The sequence below is a fragment of the Elephas maximus genome, chromosome 12 (assembly GCF_024166365.1).
Source record: "Elephas maximus indicus isolate mEleMax1 chromosome 12, mEleMax1 primary haplotype, whole genome shotgun sequence".
NCBI classification, from domain to species: domain Eukaryota; kingdom Metazoa; phylum Chordata; class Mammalia; order Proboscidea; family Elephantidae; genus Elephas; species Elephas maximus.
In genome coordinates, this window is record NC_064830.1 from 53,276,184 (window position 1) to 53,297,734 (window position 21,551).

Here is a 21,551-nt window from a genome sequence, read left to right on the forward strand (position 1 = left end):
CGTACCAACCACTAAGGCCAAAGATGAAGAAACTGAAGAATTTTATCAGCTTCTGCAGTCTGAAATGGATCGAATGTGCAGTCAAGATGCATTGATAATTACTGGTGATTAGAATGCAAAAGTTGGAAACAAAGGAGGATCAGTAGTTGGAAAATACGGTGTTGGTGATAGAAACAATGCCAGAGATCGAATGATAGATTTTTGCAAGACCAATGACTTTTTCATTGCAAGTACCTTTTTTCACCAATATAAGCGGTAACTATACTCACCAAATGGAATACACAGGAATCAAATGGACAACATCTGTGGAAAGAGACAATGGAAAAGCTCAATATCATCAGTCAGAACAAGGCCAGGGGCCGACTGTGGAACAGACTATCAGTTGCTCATTTGCAAGTTCAAATTGAAGCTGAAGAAAATCAGAGCAAGTTCTTGAGAACCAAAATACGACTTTGAGTATATCCCACCTGAATTTAGAAACCATCTCAAGAATAGATTTGACGCATTGAACACTAATGACTGAAGACCAGATGAGTTGTGGAATAACATCAAGGACATTATCCATGAAGAAAGCAAGTGGTCATTGAAAACACAGAAAAGAAAGAAAAGACCAAGATGGATGTCAGAGGAGACTCTGAAACTTCCTTTCGAACATTGAGCAGCTAAAGCAAAAGGAAGAAATGATGGAGTAAAAGAACTGAACAGAAGATTTCAAAGTGCGGCTTGAGAAGACAAAGTATTATAATGACATGTGCAAAGAGCTGGAGATAGGAAACCAAAAAGGAAGAACATGCTCAGTGTTTATCAGGCTGAAAGAACTGAAGAAAAAATTTCAAGCCTCGAGTTGCAATAGCAGAGGATTCTATGGGGAAAATATTGAATGACGCAGGAAACGTCAAAAGAAGATGGAAGGGATACACAGAGTCATTATACCAAAAAGAATTAGTCAATGTTCAACCATTTCAAGAGGTAGTATATGATCAGGAACCGATGGTACTGAAGGAAGAAGTCAAGCTTCTCTGAAGGCATTGGCAAGAAACAAGGCTCCAGGAGTTGATGGAATATCAATTGAGATGTTTCAACAAATGGATACAGTGCGGGAAGTGCTCACTCATCTATGCCAAGAAATTTGGAAGACAGCTACCTGGCCAACTGACTGGAAGAGATCCATATTTATGCCTATTCCCAAGAAAGGTAATCCAACTGAATGTGGAAATTATAGAATATCATTAATATCACACGCAAGCAAAATTTGGCTGAAGATCATTCAAAAATGGTTGCAGCAGTATATTGACAGGGAACTGCCAGAAATTCAGGCAAGATTCAGAAGAGGACGTGGAACCAGGGATATCATTGCTGATGTCAGATGGATCCTGGCTGAAAGCAGAGACTACCAGAAGGATGTTTACCTGTGTTTTATTGACTATGCAGAGGCGTTGGACTATGCGGATCATAACAAATAATGGATAGCTTTAAGAATGGGAATTTCAGAACACTTAATTTTGTTCATAAGGAACCTGTACATAGATCAAGAAGCAGTTGTTCAGACAGAACAAGAGGATACTGATTGGTTTAAAGTCAGGAAAGGTGTGCGTCAGGGTTGTATTCTTTCACCATACCTATTCAATCTGTATGCCGAGCAAATAATCTGAGAAGCTGGACTACATGAAGAAGAACGGGCAATCAGGATTGGAGGAAAACTCATTAACAGCCTGCGTTATGCAGATGACACAACCTTGCTTGATGAACGTGAAGAGGACTTGAAGCACTTACTGATGAAGATCAAAGACCACAGCCTTCGGTATGGATTACACCTCCACATAAAGAAAACAAAAATCCTCACAGCTGGACCAATGAGCAACATCATGATAAACGGAGAAAAGATTGAAGTTGTCAAGGATTTCATTTTACTTGGATCCGCGGTCAGCACCTATGGAAGCAGTAGTTGGGAAATCAAAAGATGCATTGCATTGGGCAAATCTGCTGCAGAGGACCTCTTTAAAGTGTTGAAAAGCAAAGATGTTACCTTGAAGACTAAGGTGCGCCTGACCCAAGCCGTGGTATTTCCAATTGCATCATGCGCATGGGAAAGCTGGACAGTGAATAAGGAAGACAAAAGAAGAATTGATGCCTTTGAATTGTGGTGTCAGTGAAGAATATTGAATATACCGCGGACTGTCAAAAGGATGAACAAATCTGTCTTGGAAGAAGTACAACCAGAATGCTCCTTAGAAGCAAGGATGGCGAGACTGCGCCTTTCATACTTTGGACATGTTGTCAAGAGGGATCAGTCCCTGGAGAAGGACATGATGCTTAATAAAGTACAGGGTCAGCGGAAAAGAGGAAGACCCTCAACGAAATGGACTGACCCAGTGGCTGGAACAATGGGCTCGAGTATAGCAATGATTATAAGGATGGCACAGGACTGGGCAGTGTTTCGTTCTGTGATACATAGGGTCGCTATGAGTTGGAACTGACTTGACAGCACCTAACAACAATCTGTCTCCTCAACTAAGAGTTCATCATAAGGCTGTGCCTGAGTTCCCTCTCCCTCTGCTATAGACTGGAAACTTTCTCTGGGCAGTAAGCTGGGCAGTCATAGAGCTCACCTCATTTGTTTCCCATCTCTCAGGTATCACTGCCCTTTGTGGCCTGATGATCAGTGTCTGGAAGACTGCTGTTTCATATGTTTTTTTTTTTTTCTGGTTGCTTCAGACTGGTGGGTAAATCTGGTCCTTGTTACTTCATCTTGATTGGAAGTGGAAGTCATCAGAATTATGTATTTATAGATGGCCTGTTTCCTAAACTAGAGTATTAACTCCCCAAAGTTTCCCTCATTTTGTTTCCCTCATGGTATCTTTCAGCTCATTATGTAGTATATAGATATTCACTGAACATTTGTTGAATAAATGAGCATTTGTTGGTGACCATGTTGCAGCATTGAGCAGGTGTCATGTGTGTCATTGGCTCAAAACAAAAATACCTTTCCAGGATCTGACCCATCATCTTTTAGTTTGATTGGTTTGAGGTTTGTGTACTTCCTATCAAAAGGCATAACCTCCTAGGAACTTGTAGTTGCCTAAAAAAACCCAAACCCATTGCTGTTGAGTTGATTCTGACACAGCAACCCTATGGGACAGAGTAAAACTGCCCCATAGTGTTTCCAAGGAGTGGCTGGTGGATTTGAACTGCTGACCTTTTGGTTAGCAGCCGAACTCTTAACCACTGTGCCACCAAGGCTCCTATAGTTGCCTTAAATCTTTTTGGACAAGGCAGCTCAAAAAGAAATGAGTAAATTCGCTGGGGCGTTTCAACTCTGTAAGAATGAAATAACTAAGAGCTGTCTCTGTTTCTTGTTGTTACACTTGTTATATACACAGCAAGAACGGGAATTCTTAATGTTGATTTCAGAGCAAAGGAGATGAGGACTAGTGAAGAAATGTCCTGGCAGTGAATTGTTAACATGGTTCATAGTATCTCTTACTGATTTTGTGACAGCAACAGGGATCTTGGCAGGATATTCCTTTTTTCTTTCTTGGTACAAACATGGTTTAGATAAATGTCATATATTTAAATTGCTGTGGTAGGAATTCTTATCTTGGTTTCTACTATTAGCTGCCATTTTCTAGTTGGAGAAATAATACTGAACTGTCTTAACATTCTTAGCAACCAAGAGTCATAGCCCTGTTTTGTTTGTTTTGTTTTATTTGGGGTGGGGGCGGGAAGCAGGGACGTGTCATTTCATACCTGTCTGAGAGTTTTTGCTCTGATCTAGTCATTGCCTATTTTTTAATTTTTGCTAAGCTAAATGTAAGGATGGTAATTTCAGTTTTTAAAAAAAGTTTTATGCTCTATTACATTAAAGAAACTAAAGCCATTTAGATAGAATGCTGTGTACTGAAGGATAAATGTGTAGAGCTATTTTCTCAGAATGTTATTTCAAATAAATGCAAATATCTGAAATCAGGGCTTTATGACCATATTTTAAGGAGGGGAAAATAAAATTGGATCAGCTCATTATAACTCACTTTAATCTTTCCAAACCTGTAATTTTACCAATGCCAAAAAACAAAACCCAGTGCCTTGATTATGACTCATAGAGACCCTATAGGACAGAGTAGAACTGCTCCACAGGGTTTCCAAGGAGCGGCTGGTGGATTTGAATTGCCGACCTTTTGGTTAGCTGCCAAGCTCTTAACCAGTGTGCCGCCAGGGCTCCATAATTATACAGATTAGTGGTTTATCAACCTGAATTGGGTAAGGATCAGGATTACCAGTGGAGCTTTTTAGAAATATATCTGTCTAGCCAATCCTCATTCCCTGAGTTTAAGAATCACTGATATAGGTTCTTGGGACTATGTAGTTTTCAATCCTCTTGGGTTGTTAGTTTGTTTTATAAAACTGTGTCCCTGTCTTTCTCTCTCTCTCACACACACATAGGAAGTTCTAGAGGGAATAATAAATAATAGTGTCTGCTATGTTTACTATATACATGTTCCTTTATATATGCTAAATTATTTTATCAGAATGAAATAGAGATTTCTGTAAGGAACTATTCCATGACTTAAGGAAAACATCAGAATCAAGATGATCATAAAGTAGAATACTACTAAGTTTGTTAGTAGATGGCTTTGGACAAAAGAAACATCAAACTTGCTGCACATTCCCCGCTCTCTGCAAAAACAAACAAAACCCTACGTAATACTTCTACATCTAATAAAAACCTAGCATTTCATTCACCTTGCGAGACATTCAGGTACAAACTAAACTGACCATTTTTAAAGCGATCTATTGTATTTACCTACATCTCATAGTCATTAAGATTTTTTACTTAACTCTAATTGATATTAGACATTTAAATTAATTTATATATGTATTTTTTTTTGCTATATGAAATCTTTCCAGCAGTTTGCTAATTACGTATTTCTCAGGAAACAGCTGATTTTGACTAACAAATACACTGTGTCTGACTCACTGTGTCTCAGAAAATTATTTTTTCTCTGTACATTTTATATAAATTTTTATATATGTAGTATAAATATATTAAGATATAAACATGTATTTAATTAATACATCAGCGCTTTAGTTGTTTAAAACATCTTTATTGAGATATAATTCACATGTCATAAAATTTTCCCGTTTAAAGTGTACATTCAGTAGTTTTTAGTATATTCACAGAGTTGTGCAACCATCAATACAGTCCAAGTTTAGAGCATTTTCATCACCTCAAAAAGAAACCCCCAACCAATTAGCAGTCAATCCCCCTTCTCCATCCTACTCCCTAGTCCTAGGCAACCGCTGATCTAATTTTTGTCTCTATAGATTTGCCCGTTTTGAATTATTTTATATAAATGGAATCATATGGTATGTATTTTTTGTGACAGGCTTCTTTCACTTAGCATAACATTTTCAAGATTGATATTGTAGTATGTATTAGTACTTCATTCCTTTTATAGCTGAATGGTCTTTTATATGGATATAACATTTTGTTTTTCTGTTTATAAGCTGATGGACATTTGAGTTGTTTCTACCTTTGGCCATTATAAATAATGCTTCTATAAACATTTGTGTACAAGCTTTTGTGCAGACATACGTTTTCATTCCCCTTGGGTATAGACATAGGAGTGGAACTACTGGGTTATATGGCAATTCTATGCTTAAAAATTTGAGTTGCTGCCAAGCTGTTTTCCAAAGTGGCTGTACCATTTTACACTCCCATTAGCCGTGTATGAAGGTTCCAGTTTCTCCACATCCTTGCCAACACTTGTCTGTCTTTTTGATTGTAGTCATCCTAGCAGGTGAGAAATGGTATCTCATTGTGGTTTTGATTTGTATTTCCCAGTGTCTAATGACATTGAGCCTCTTTTTTCATGTGCTTATTAGCCATTGTGTATCTTTGAGAAAATGTCTGTTCAAATTCTTTTCCCATTTTGAATTGGATTGTCTTTTTATTATCGATTGTAAACGTTTTTTATATGTTTTGGATACAAGTCCCATTCTGGGGTTTGTCTTTTTACTTTCTTGATGGTATCACTTACAGCACAGATTTTTGTGTTGTTGTTGTTGTTCTTAGGTGCCGTTGAGTCGGTTCCAACTAATAGCGATTCTATATACAACAGTACGAAGCACTGCCAGGTCCTGTGCCATCCTCAAATTTGTTTTTATGCTTAAGCCTGTTGTTGCAGCCACTGTGTCAGTCCATCTTATTGAGGGCCTTCCTCTTTTTTCGCTGACTCCCTACTATACCAAGTATGATGTCCTTTTCCAGGGACTAATCCCTCCTGGTAACATGTCCAAAGTATGTGAGATGTAGTCTCACCATCCTTGCTCTAAGGTGCATTCTGGTTGTACTTCTTCCAAGACAGATTTGTTCATTCTTTTGGCAGTCCATCATATATTCAGTATTCTTCCCCAGTACCACAACTCAAAGGCGTAGGTTCTTCTTCCGTCTTCCTTATTCATTGTCCAGCTTTCACATGCATATGAGGTGATTGAAAACACCATGGCTTGAGTCAGGAGCATCTTAATCTTCAAGGTAACATCTTTGCCTTTTAACACTTTAAAGAGGTCCTTTGCAGCAGATTCGCCCAATGCAGTGTGTCTTTTGATTTCTTGACTGCTGCTTCCATGAGTATTGATTGTGGATCCAAGTAAAATGAAATCCTTGACAACTTCAGTCTTTTCTCTGTTTATCATGATGTTGCTTATTGGTCCAGTTGTGAGGATTTTTGTTTTCTTTATGTTGAGGTGTAATCCATACTGAAGGCTGTGGTCTTTGATCTTCATCAGTAAGTGCTTCAAGTCCTCTTCACATTCAGTAAGCAAGGTTGTGTCATCTGTATAACATAGGTTGTTAATGAGTCTTCCTCCAATCCTGATGCCCTGTTTTTCTTAATACTGTCCAGCTTCTCGGATTATTTGCTTGGCATACAGATTGAATAAAAGGTATGGTAAAAGAATACAACCCTGACATATACCTTTCTTGACTTTAAATCATGCAGTATCCACTTTTTCTGTACAAATGACTGCTTTTTGATCTAAGTACAGGTTCTTCAGGAACCTTTTCTCTGAATGCTGTTTCTCACCACCTGCACCTTCTCTGGTGTTAACAGTTCTCCTCACTTCCTTCTGAGTCCTCTATCCATTCAGTTTCAAAACCGTTTCCACATTTTAGGTATCTATTATTAGAACAGCACCCTACTCTTCCAGTACTGAATCCTGTCTTAGTTTTCTAGTGCTGCTATAACAAAAATTCCACAGGTAGATGGCTTTAACAAACAGAAATTTATTTTTTCACAGTTAGGAGGCTAGCCATCCGAATTCAGAGTCAACTCCAGGGGAATGCTTTATCTCTGCAACTTTGGAGGAAGGCCCTTGCTTCTTTGAGCTTCTGCTCCTCGGAAATCTTCACGTGCTTGGCATCTGCCTTCCCCTGTGTCTGCTTCTCTTGCTTGCTTGTTTAATATCTTTTATATCTCAAAAGAGATTTTCTCAAAATACACCCTAATCTTTCCTCATTAACATAATAAACTAACCCTGTTGACATAACCTAACCTAATCCTGTCACATTAACATAACAAACTCCCATTCACAAATGGGATTATAACTGCAGGCAGAGATTAGGATTTACAATACATATTTTTGGGGGACACAATCCATAACAAAGATGCATCAAAATTGTTATAGATGTTAATCTTGAGTTTTTCCTTCAGCTCAATTGCACATACTTTTAATAATTGTTATTAAAAAAATTTTAATTAGAAGGGTAAAATGTTATAATGCCAGTAAGTCTTAGTGAAATTAACAAACTGCTTTATTTTTCAGGGAAAATATTTATCCCTAAACAGAAACCTGTACAGACTTTTGCAGAAGAAAAAGTATCTCTTGATCCAGAATTAGAAGAAGCTTTGACGGGTGCTTCTGATACAGAGTTGTGTGATCTTGCAGGTATCTCTTAAAGCAAATTGATTTGTGAGTGGGTGTGCACACATGCATGTGCATTGTACAGATGTGTCTTTTACCTAACGAAGTGCTATTAAATCAGTAACAATGTATTTGGCTTTGTTTTTTACACTATAAATCTGACAAAAGATTTAATTTCTTAAATTATAAAAATAGCGAAATTTTTATATTAATAGAATTTATTGTATTATTTGACATTCTACCTACCATATTGTCATATTTGAAAGTCTTTATAAAAATCTTTCATCAGCTACTGCTCTACTAGAAGCTGCCCTATCCAAACACTGGGAAAGAGTCTTCAGGGTCGGGTGCTACCCCATTATATCAGTAGGTCCAGAGATGGGTGACTGCAAAGCAGATGGCCCAGTCAGCCCTGAGCCACATTCACCACCTTCCCATAGAAAAATGTGAAGCATAAGGAGACCTTAGTGCCAAGTAGCCTCAAGAACGAACATGTTTCAAAGTAACAGTGATGGTTCTTTGAGAAAGACCCTGGAAAGGGACAAATCAAGGCTTGTGTCACAGCCAGAACAGGTTTCTTATTCTTTAGGGGGCTGAGGACTGATAGATCTGTAAATACATTCATTATGATCAGAGCGAAATGGGCCAGGGCATACTGTAGCTTTTGCCTTATTTGTGCACAAGGTCATCAAAAACAAAAAATAAATGTACTTTCCCTCCAAAGTGTCGTTTTTGAGGGATGCTATTGAATCTTAAATATGAGAACTTAACTATACATCTAGTATTCTACTCTTAGCTGGAATGCAAATATAAATTAATGATATGAAGTTTAACAGGTTAAGTTGAAAACCTTCATTATGTTCCTTGTGAGAAGGGTGAACAACAAAAATACATCATTTCAGTTTTCTCTTAACCACCAGATGGAGCTAAGCATAAATTTAAGTTTCGGATTAGGCTGACTCCAGTATGTGTCTGAATTCAGAAATTTGGAGGGGGGGGGCAGGGGAGTATTGATGAGCAAGAGATTGTAAGTGATTTTAATCACTTTGTCTCCATTTTTTGCTGTAAAGTGTGTATTTAATAGGAAATAATCCAGAGAATGTTAAAATCCTTGATGTAAGTTTTTGGTTGTAAAATTAATTCTTTATGTTTAGAACAGATGGAATAAAAAATAATTTTCTTTTTCTACATTTATAGCTATTCTTGGGATGCACAATTTGATAACAAATACACAGTTCTGTAATATAGTGGGAAGTAGTAATGGTGTCGACCCAGAACATTTTTCAAGTGAGTATTTAAAATGCCTTGTGAGTCCCTATCCTTTATTAAATATTTTTTTCCATGTATCGACTTTAGTGCTTACATAACAAATGTTATGTACATACTTGAAATCTAAGATTCCAGTTTGATGGTATTAACATAGAAACCCATTAAAAATAGAATATTAAATACTGTATGTTAAATATGTCAGCAAATGTAATAGGAGCCATTTACACTCCACTAAATAACACAAATGGTAAATAGTATAAAAACTAGTCTATATCCATTTGCAAAAAAATGAAACAGGACCCATACCTCACACCATGCACAAAAACTAACTCCAAGTGGATCAAAGACCTAAACATAAAGACTAAAACGATAAAGATCATGGAAGAAAAAATAGGGACAACGTTAGGAGCCCTACTACAAGGCATAAACAGAATACAAAACATTACCAAAAATGACGAAGAGAAACCAGATAATTGGGAGCTCCTAAAAATCAAATACCTATGCTCATCTAAAGACTTCACCAAGAGAGTAAAAAGACCACCTACGGACTGGGAAAGAATTTTCAGCTATGACATCTCCGACCAGCGCCTGATCTCTAAAATCTATATGGTTCTGTCAAAACTCAACCACAAAAAGACAAACAACCCAATCAAGAAGTGGGCAAAGGATATGAACACACACTTCACTAAAGAAGATATTCAGGCAGCCAACAGATACATGAGAAAATGCTCTCGATCATTAGCCATTAGGGAAATGCAAATTAAAACTACGATGAGATTCCATCTCACTCCAAGCAGGCTGGCATTAATCCAAAAAACACAAAATAATAAATGGGAGAGGCTGTGGAGAGATTGGAACTCTTATACACTGCTGGTGGGAATGTAAAATGGTACAACCACTTTGGAAATCTATCTGGCTTTATCTTAAACAGTTAGAAATAGAACTACCATACAACCCAGAAATCCCACTCCTCGGAATATACCCTAGAGAAATAAGAGCCTTCACACGAACAGATATACGCACACCCATGTTTATTGCAGCTCTGTTTACAATAGCAAAAAGCTGGAAGCAACCAAGGTGTCCATCAATGGATGAATGGTTAAATAAATTGTGGTATATTCACACAATGGAATACTACGCATCGATAAAGAACAGTGAGGAATCTGTGAAACATTTCATAACATGGAGGAACCTGGAAGGCGTTATGCTGAGCGAAATTAGAGGCAAAAGGACAAATATTGTATAAGACCACTATTATAAGATCTTGAGAAATAGTATAAACTGAGAAGAACACATACTTTTGTGGTTATGAGGGGGGTGGGAGGGAGGGTGGGAGAGGGTTTTTTACTGATTAGTTAGTAGATAAGAACTACTTTAGGTGAAGGGAAGGACAACACTCAATATATGGAAGGTCAGCTCAACTGGACTGGACCAAAAGCAAAGAAGTTTCCGGGATAAACTGAATGCTTCAAAGGTCAGCGGAGCAAGGGCGGGGGTTTGGGGACCATGGTTTAAGGGGACTTCTAAGTGAATTGGCAAAATAATTCTATTATGAAAACATTCTACATCCCACTTTGAAATGTGGCGTCTGGGGTCTTAAGTGCTAACAAGCTGCCATCTAAGATGCATCAATTGGTCTCAACCCACCTGGATCAAAGGAGAATGAAGAACACCAAGGTCACGCGATAACTAAGAGCCCAAGAGACAGAAAGGGCCACATGAACCAGAGACTTACATCATCCTGAGACCAGAAGAACTAGTTGGTGCCCGGCCACAACCGATGACTGCCCTGATAGGGAGCACAACAGTGAACCCCTGAGGGAGCAGGAGATCAGTGGGATGCAGACCCCAAATTCTCACAAAAAGACCATACTTAATGGTCTGACTGAGACTAGAGGAATCCCGGTGGTCATGGTCCCCAAACCTTCTTTTGGCCCAGGACAGGAACCATTCCCGAAGACATCTCATCAGACATGGAAGGGACTGGACAGTGGGTAGGAGAGAGATGCTGATGAAGAGTGAGCTATTTGTATCAGGTGGACACTTGAGACTGTGTTGGCATCTCCTGTCTGGAGGGGGGACGGGAGGGTAGAGAGGGTTGGAAGCTGGCAAAATTGTCACGAAAGGAGAGACTGGAAGGGCTGACTCAGTGGGGGCGAGCAAGTGGGAGTATGGAGTAAGATGTATATAAACTTATATGTGACAGACTGACTTGATTTGTAAACGTTCACTTGAAGCTCAATAAAAATTAAAAAAAAAAAAAAACAGTCTAACTTGGGTATTGTAGACATCTGTCCTAGTTATCAGGTGCTGCTATAAAAGAAATAGCACAAGTGGGTTGCTTTCACAATCAGAAACCTATCTTCTCACAGTTTAGGAGGCTGGAAGTCTAGGGGAAGGCTTTCTCTGTCAGCTCTGGAGGAAAGCCCTTGTCTCTTTTCAGCTTCTGCCCCTGGGCAGTCTTCCGCCATCTCTGTTTGCTCATTTGCTTGTTTAATCTCTTTTATATCTCAAAAGAGATTGATTTAAGACACACCCTATACTATCTCATTAACATAACAAAGGACGCTCATTTCCAAATGGAATTGTAACCACAAGTATAGGGGGTTAGGATTTACAACACATATTTATGGGGAAACGTTATTGTTCCCCCTTAACAATCTTATTATCAGTGTTACGATTTTCAAGAAATTCACAACGGTGCTGACAAAGAAACCGAATTACAAGATCAAATCAGGAGAAACCACCAGACTGTTTAGCCTCTAAACTTTTTAGTCTGATTTGAAATATTAAGCATTTTAAAAAATTAATTTGTAAAGTAATACATGCTTATGTGACACATTTAAGTGGTAGAGAAGGGTAGAAGGTAAAAAGTGTCTCTATTCACAACGATCTGTGCCTTTTGCTCCCCGCCACCCCTGGCCGTAGCTCTTAATAAGCTCTTAATAAAAAAAAAAGGTGTATATCCTTTTAGATGTACTGTGTTAATGTAAACTTATGTATGTGTACATGTTATAAATGTGTAGTCTTTTGTTTTTTAAAAAAATGGGATCATAACAATTTTTTTATCTTTTGCTACTTTTTTCAATAATAATATTGGCTGCCTTTTTTTTTTTTTTTGAATGCTTACTATGGGCCATGTTTTGTGCATAACACTTAAATGTAGATTTTTCTTATTTAATCCTCACAAAAGTTCTGCGAGATAGGTATTGTCTTTAATTTACATATGAAAGAGCTAAACTTTTAGAACGATTAAGTAACTAGCCTCAATGTCACATGCAAGTAAGGATTTTAACACATACCGTATAGTACTATATCACTTAGTGATATATAATGTTTCCTAGTTAGTATATTCGACGGCACTGGGTACTAGAGTTAGTATATATAGATCTAACTCATTCAGATATCTGCATAACATCCCATTGTATGAATTTTCTGTAATTTAGCTATTTCCCCAATTTTTGAATGGTTTATTATATGAATGTTCAAACATACATAAAAGAAGAAAGAATAATGTATTCATCACCCAGGTTCAGCTGTTTTTAGCCTTTTTGTCAACCTTGTTTCATCCATCTTCTGCCTCTGACCCTATTTCCTACACTTTTTTTTTCCCCCCTGGAGTATTTTAAAGCAAATCCTGGTCACTTCTGTATTGTTTCACCTGTAATATTTCTATATGTGTCTCTCACAAATAAGGGCTTTTTTTTTTATTCAACATTACCATTACCGAACTTAAAAATTAGTAATAATTCTTTATCATCTAATATCCACTCCATGTTCAGATTTCCCCCATTCACTTTAAAATTTTATTTGTTCAAATTGGGATCTAAACAAGGGTCACATATTACGTTTGGTTGTTTGTCTTTTCAGTGTCTCTTAATTTCTTAACAATACCCTCTCCCCAACCTCTTCCCCCCTCCCTTTTTTTTTTCATGATATTTATTTCTAGAAGACATTGAGTCATTTGTCATGTGGCATTTCTCATACTCTGGATTTGGCTGATTGCAGCCTTATGATGTCATTTTACATGTTTCTCTGTCTCCCACATTTCTGTAAACTATTAGTGAGGCTCGATCAAATTCAGATACAGTGATTTGGCAAGAATGCTTCATAGGTGGTGGTGTGATTGAATCACACTGTGAAGCATATAAACTCTGGTCATCCCACTTTGAATGATGTGTTTAAACAATCAGTGGGTCCAAGTGTTGGTATCCTGATCCACCTCTTATAAAGTTCCCCATGAACCTTTCACATAGTGGTTTCAGCATCCTGCTAACTGGATCCATTATTGCATTAGGGAGCAAGTCTCTTTAAATACACACATTGTAAATTTTAATTTTACAAAATTTAGAATTGGGGAAGAACTAATCTAGTTTCCCAGTCAGTGAGGCATATTGGAAGAGAACAAGGTACTTTTGGAGGAAATTTATTGCATAAGTAAGCAATGCACCTTGCCTCAAGAAGAGTTTTGCACCTAAAAGAAGAGAGCAGAAGAGAAGAACTAAGCCAGACAACCATCCATTCAGAGCCTTGTTAGTTTTTCCATGTCATTTGCTCTTAACCTTTGTGGGGTCTGTCACCTCTTCAAGAATCTGTTACTATCGATATTCTCCCCAGAAAATATATGCATAAAATTTTGTCTGTTACACGGGGGATCATGGGTCTGCACACACGTGCTTCAAAGTTCATGTATATTTTATGAAAGGATTCAAGGATTCTGGGTCCTCTGTCTTTCCATTTTGAATAGGTGTATTCTGGTCGTGTGTGTGGGCATATAAGGTGAAGGATTGGTGGGTGGGAGTGAAGGAGGGCAGTGATTTTTGGAATTTGTGCTGCAGTAGCTTTTCCCTGCACACCTTTACCTCTCCCTCCCTGCTCACTTCCTATCCCTGCCCTCTCCTTGAGAGCCCCCCTTTTCCCATTGCATGGTACCGTCCATGAGAGAAAGAGGTCATGTATCCTTCTATCACCCCACTCTTCTTGTTGAGTCTTTATTTCTTCAAATCTGTGTTATTAGTGCATTTATACAATTACCAGTCAAGTCTCAGATGAAATTATGGTATGTGAGTTTTTATCATATTAGACTTTTACCATGGATATTGCTAAAAATAAGTGGGATCATCAACTTGTTATGTATTTTAGTGGAAAGGGTGTCTTGTAATATACCAAGTGAAAAAGGACAAATATTGTATAAGACCACTATTATAATAACTGGAGAAATAGGTCTGATGGCTACGAGATGGGGGAGGGAGGGAGTGAGGGAGAGGGCTTTTCACTAATTAGATAGTAGATAAGAGTCATTTTAGGTAAAGGGAAAGACAACACAATACAGGCGAGGTCAGCACAACTGGACTAAACTAAAAGCAAAGAAGTTTCCTGAATAAACTGAACTCTTTGAAGGCCAGCATAGCAGGAGCGGGGGTTTAGGGACCATGGTTTCAGGGGACATCTAAGTCAACTGGCATAATAAAACCTGTTAAGAAAACACTCTGCATCCCACTTTGGAGAGTGGAATCTGGGGTCTTAAATGCTATCAAGCGGCCATCTAAGATGCATCAATTGATCTCAACCCACCTGGAGCAAAGGAGAATGAAGAACACCAAGGACACAAGGTAATTATGAGCCCAAGAGACAGAAAGGGCCACATAAACCAGAAACTACATCAGCTTGAGACCAGAAGAACTAGATGGTGCCTGGCTACAACCGATGACTGCCCTGACTGGGAACACAACACAGAACCCCTGAGGGAGCAGGAGAGCAGTGGGATGCAGATCCCAAATTCTCATAAAAAGACCAGACTTAATGGTCTGACTGAGACTAGAAGGACCTCAGAGGTCATGGTCCCCAGACCTTCTGTTAGCTCAAAACAGGAACCATTCCCAAAGCCAACTCTTCAGACAGGGATTGGACTGGACTATGGGGTAGAAAATGATACTGGTAAAGAGTGAGCTTCTTGGATCAAGTAGACACATGAGACTATGTTGGCATCTTCTGTCTGAAGGGGAAATGAGAGGGCAGAGGGCATCAGAAGCTGGCTGAAAGGACACAAAAATAGAGAGTGGAGGGAAGGAGTGTGCTATCTCATTAGGGGGAGAGCAATTAGGAGTATATAGCAAGGTGTATATAAATGAGAGACTGACTCAACTTGTAAACTTAAAGCACAATAAAAATAAAAAAGTGAAAATGTTCATTTGTTAACATTTTTAAAGTCTGACTCATTGCAAACAAATTAAATGTTGGAATGTGTTTTTATGTATACACAATGCAGTTTTATTTGGGTACTTAAGCGTCAGCACATAAAGGATCTTTCAGGAATTGTGGAGAAGGAATTTTTAAACCAGTTCTACTAAGTAAGTATATGTCTTTGTGTGTGTCTGTAAGTGTAGCATATATGAGTTACCAAGTTAACATAGCATTCACTTTAATAGTATCAACCAGTTAGACTCTTGATCTTTTTGTTAACTGCAGATGTGGTAAAAGGTGAAAAGATTCTTCCAGTATTTGATGAACCACCAAATCCAACCAATGTTGAAGAGAGTTTAAAGAAAATGAAGGAAAATGATGCTCGTCTTGTTGAAATTAATTTGAATAATATAAAGGTATGTATGCTAAGCAGACAATAAAGTTGTTTTATATTGCTTTGAGTCAATTGGATCTAGGGTGACAGCTAGATAGTTTTGATATAGTAGTGTAATTCTGTCTGCTTAAAGGTTAAGTTTTGCCTCTAACAGCATACTAACATGGGTTCCTTCATATTTAGAAATTAAATTATTATAGTATTTTCTGACCGGCTTCTTAAACAGTTCATCAGATATAAAACCTTCAGACTGTCAGTAGAGTAAATCTCTCTGGCATTCAAAATACTGCCCACTTCTAAGAACATTTAGTTTTTTGGGCTTTGTCTTATTTTAGGTTTTTTAGTGTACAGTTCTGTAAGTTTTGAGAAATAAATGCATATGGTCATCTAACTACCACCACAATCAAGATGGAGATGTGCATCACCCCCAGAAGTTCTTTCCTACCCCTTTCTGTTATCCTCTTCTTCCGTCCCTGGCTCCTGGCAACCAATGATCTGTTTTCTTGCCCTATCATTTTCCCTTCTCCAGAACATCATGTAAATGAAATCACACAGTATGTAGCCATTTGTCTCTGATTTCATTAGTATAATGCATTAGAGATTGATCCATGTGGTTGAGTGTATCAGAAGTTTGTTCTTTTTTATTGCCAAATAACATTCAATTGTGTGGATATCCTGTTTTGTTTACCCATTCACTAGTTAATAGACACTTGGGTTACATTTGGGGCAGTTATGAATAAAGCCACCATAAACACTCACATACAGGTTTTTGTGCAAACATATGTTTTCATGTATCTTGAGTAAATGCCTAGGCATGGGCTTTTCCTTGGATTAAGGAAAGAAGAAATGAATTAGGAGGGCATAATTATTTACTAAAGAATAAAATCAAATTGTTAGGTAGTGGCCCTTGCATAATAGCTTAATTACAAATTCCTCATTTTAAATCTGGATTTATCTGGATTAGGAGGGGAACACCTGGAAATAACAAAAACCAATGAACCACATGCAGTAAGACTTCTGTGCCCCTTTAGTGGATGTTCCTTCATGTGAGCTGGGGGAAGAAGGTCTTGGGGAAAGCTAATAATATTCTTAGTTGATCACTAATCTTAATTTGTAAAAAAAAAAAAAATTCAGTCCCTGTATCTCCCTGTGTCTGAGTCAATAGTAATGATCTAAAAATGACCAGGCTACAGGGAATTGAAGGCTTTAAAAGGAGAAATTAGTGCCTTCTGTATCTCTCCTCATTAGTTTAGGGCTAATCGCTCTTAATACCTTGTAGGTTAAACTAAGTGACCAATAACTATATATATGTTGTCTGCATCAGGAACCATGCTCATTAGAGGTTGAGTACCCACTTCTCTCTCCCTGTGGAAAAGTAGATCCACTTTGAATCATCAAGGATTGGCTTATTATAATACTAGTAATTTTAAAAAGTAGAATAGCAAGTGTTTCTTTAAGCTAAACGCAGGAGAAATGGTGACGTGTACTCTTCTGGGGCAACAGACAGCTTGTACACATGCACCACACCAGAGGGGTCAAGTAGATGTGGAGGAGGCCAAGTTGTTTTCATTAGTAGATTAACTATTGTGTGTTTATGTAATTTTTAGGTATATTTTAAAGCAAAAAATATATAAGTCTAAATATATTCAACTAACGATATGAACTGAATTTCCTAAAAACTTAGATGTAATGATGCTTCATGTTATTGTCTTTCAAGAATATCCCAATTCCCACCCTAAAAGATTTTGCCAAGGCTTTGGAAACCAACACTCATGTGAAATATTTCAGTCTTGCAGCCACCCGGAGCAATGACCCTGTTGCTATTGTAAGTAAGGTACTATTGGTATATCAGTATTTGAACAACATACCAAAGTGATGGTTAAACTCTGATTTTTTTAACTCTGATTTCATGAACAAGATTTACTCCTTTTTTCAATTGATTTTAGCTCACTATTAGGCAATCCGTTATTTACTAACCTTTGTGTTAATTTTTCCTGTATTTTCTTCTTGTGAATTTTTTTAAAGCGTGAGTAGAGTCATGCAATATGTGGTGTTCTGCACTTTGATTTTTCACTCAGCGGTAGAGCTCACATCAGTACATAAAGATCTATACCATTCTTTTAACATCTGCAAGAGGATTCCACTTATGGATCTGTAGTGTCGGATTTTTTCCAAACACTTTTCCTCTATCTACTGAGATGATCATGACCTTTATCCTGTTACTGTGGTGTACCACTTGGTTATGGCATGCACCTTTTCTTCAGTTGATATCACTTCCTTTGGTTCTCCTACCTCACTGAACATTCCTTCTGAAGTCTTCATGCGGGTTCCTCCTCATCTCTCCAACCTCTAAACATTGGAATGGGCCAGGACTTGGTCCTAGGCCCTTATCTTTTCTCTATTTACGCACACATTCTGTTTTGTTGCTGTATCATGTATATATGCAGAGTCGGCATTGCTGACATCTCCCAAGATCACTGCCTCCAGTTCATATCTCTTCCTGAACTCCATACTCATATCCAGCTACCTACTCAACAGCTTTACTTGGGTATCTAATAGACTTCTCATATGTAAATACCAAACCAAACCCCTGACTAACACCCCATACCTGCTTCTCTGATGCTCTTTTCTACCTCACTCAGTGGCAGCTTTATTCTTTCATTTGCTCAGGCCAAAAAAAAAAAAGGAGTCATCCTTGACTTCCATCTTTAAACAACCTTAAATGTATATCCAGCTCAATCTTCAAAATATTTCTAGAATCCAACCGCTTCCTGCCATTTTCACAACTCCCACCCTGGTCCAAGCCACTATACTCTCTCATCTGAATTGTTACCATAACTTCCTAATTGAGTTGCCTGCTTCCATCTTACCAACCCCAAAGCCGATTCTTTGTACAGCATCAAAAGTGATTCTGTTACAAGTTCAGACAAATTACATGACTCCTGTACTCAGAACCCTCGAGCAGCTTGCCATCTCACTAAAAGTAAAAATCAGAATTTGTCCAGTGGCCCTGTGAAGCCCTATGTGAGGAGACCTTGTCCTCTCTTTCATTCTACTCCATCCATGTAGTCTTCTTGCTCTTCCTAAAACATGTCATGCATGCTCCCAACTCAGGGCCTTAATACTTGATGTTCTGTCTTCCTAGAACTTTCTCCCTAAAGATATTCCACATAGTTTTACTTTATCACTTTTCAAGTCTTTAAGTATCACTTTCTTGGTGGGCCTTTACAGATAGCCCTATATAAAATAGCAACCCCACCCCTAGCCCCAGCATTTCCTGTTTATCCTACTTTGCCTTTTTTCCCCTCTGTAGCCCATTTTACCAACTGATACAGCATTTTGTTCCCTTGTTTATAGTTTGTACCTCCCCCACACACTAGATTGTTAGTTCCATCAGATAGGGACTTGTATGTTGTATGTTGTGTTTCTAAATCTCTAAAACAGTACCTAGGAAATAATAGGCACACAGTTATATTTGAATAAATGTATGTATAGATGGATGGATAAGGGATTTGTTCTAGATCACATAGCTAATTACTGCTACTAGAAAGTACAAGCATGTAGATGTCTGCCCCAAGCTTTTCTAGTATCCCTGCCTCCACAGCCTTTTTTTAATCTTAACTTTGAGCTTGATCTTACCCATGTTTTCTAGAGTTTAACCTTGCCTTTGATCCTCTAAGGAGCTCTTTTACACATGTACTCATATTCCTCTCTCTCTCTCCCTCTTTCGGGTCTTTTACCCCTCTTCTCACTTGCAGGCTTCTCTTAATCAATGTGGTGTTCATTAAATACTGAGTTGAATGTCTGAAACTGTACCAGATCCTGTGAAAACTATAATGGAAGCAGATTGAAGACATGCCATTCCTTGAGGAATTTTAATAGTTAGTTAGCCTCTTCTTCTCTGTAGCCTTTGAGCTCATTTGGTTCTAGTTCTCTGTGATCTTTCTGCCTTAAGCATTCCTTTTGGTCCCTGCCTTGGAAATTAGTCTGTGATTTATCTTCGTTTTGTCTTTGCAATGACCTAGCTAAAGCCAGGACCCAAATAAGGAAAAATGTTTCAAAGAGACGTTGATGGAGTTGGCCCTACATAGAAACTGAGAGAATATGTCAGAGACAGAGGAGAAAAAGCATGATGGAGGGTATGAATGAACATTAGAATGTAAATAGGAGTAGAGAATGTTACCACAGTACATCGGGAATTGCACGTGACAAAAACCTTAAAAGTTGTGACAAAGTGCACATGAAAAGTAGATATATGTGAGATGTTTGAGGTAATGTGTCAAGCTAAAACAATCTAATGAGAAACATTAAGACAGTTATGTTAATTGATACAAATTGTTTATGGCATTACAATGTGTAACAACATGGGTGGTATGAAATTTTAATTTCAAAATACTTTCTTCAATTTCTAGGCTTTTGCAGATATGCTGAAAGTGAACAAAACTTTGAAGAGTTTAAATATGGAGTCCAACTTTATTACGGGAGCTGGAATTCTAGCACTGCTTGATGCTCTAAGAGATAATGAAACCCTGGCAGAGCTCAAGATCGACAACCAGGTCAGTGATCGATAACAGTAACTTTGAGGGAGCTACAGCCCCCTGTTGCTGTGTAGGGCTTGGAGACTCAAAAGGTGGGTACGGAGAGGGCTTTCAGGGACCCTTTTGGGAAGGTGATGTGCTGAAAGGGAATGAGAGGACGTTTGGGACATCTAGAATAAGGATGCATACAAAGCAGCTTTCTTTAATTGTAAGAGAATTTAGATAACTGGCTATTTTGAACTAGAAGGACTTTTTGAGGTAACTCAGTCCATCCTCCAATTTTTCAGCTCTTAGATGGCAAGATCCACTTTGTAGACTCTCTGTATGTCGCAGTCCCAAACACACAGGAGATGAATAGAAGAGGGTGAATCAAAGAACAACAAGCTCCAATACCCGGGTTAGCCTGAGGGGGTGTCTTCTGTCCAGCCATAATGATCATGTGGGGTTGCCCACACCCAGATGAGCTTCTAAAGCAGCAGAGACACACATGTTAGAAACGTTTACATCTAGAGTGGTTATTAATTAGAATAAATCAGCATAAATATTTGACTGAAACACATATTTGGTAAATTATTCCCTGAGTCCTTTGAAGTCAGCAAATTTTGTAGACTATGAAGGTGAAAAGGAGGATTATGTCTAAAAGTTTAATCAGAATCCCACTTAATCTACATTTAAATTTTTTTTGAGATATAATTCACATAAAATCTATCCTTTTAAAGTGTACAGTGCAATGGTTTTTAGTATATTTGTAGCACTGTACAACCATCAGCACTATCTGATTGCAGAACATTTTCATCACCCCACAGAGAAACCCCATGCCCATTAGCAGTTACTTCTCTTTCACCCCCTCACCAACGCCTGGAAATCGCTATTGTAGTTTCTGTTACTATGAGTTTGCCAATTCTAGATGGTTCATATAAATGAAATTATACAGTATGATCTTTTGTGTATGGCTTTGTTCACTTAGCATGTTTTTAAGTCGTCCTTGTTGTAGAATATATCAGTACTTCATTCCTTTTTATGGCTGAGTAATACTCTGTTATATGGATGGATCACATTTTGTTTATCCAGTCATCAGTTCACGGGCATTTGTTTCTGCCTTTTGGTTATTATGAATAATGCTGTTATGAACATTCACGTACAAGCTTTTGTATAAATACATATTTTCGTTTCTCTTGTGTGTGTACCTAAGAGTAGAATTGCTGGGTCATATGGTAACTATGTTTAACTTTTTGAGGAACTGT

General features: G+C 38.0%; 1 protein-coding gene across 1 annotated transcript in view; it reads left to right on the forward strand.

Moving 5' to 3' along the window:
* TMOD3 (tropomodulin 3) overlaps window positions 1-21,551 on the forward strand; it is a 76,366-nt gene that overhangs the window by 41,091 nt on the left and 13,724 nt on the right. Inside the window, exons 4-8 of the mRNA XM_049904830.1 lie at window positions 7,825-7,947; window positions 9,121-9,210; window positions 15,661-15,791; window positions 17,487-17,594; window positions 20,182-20,325. Coding sequence (XP_049760787.1) covers window positions 7,825-7,947; window positions 9,121-9,210; window positions 15,661-15,791; window positions 17,487-17,594; window positions 20,182-20,325 — 596 coding nt within the window. The remainder of the gene's footprint in view (window positions 1-7,824; window positions 7,948-9,120; window positions 9,211-15,660; window positions 15,792-17,486; window positions 17,595-20,181; window positions 20,326-21,551) is intronic.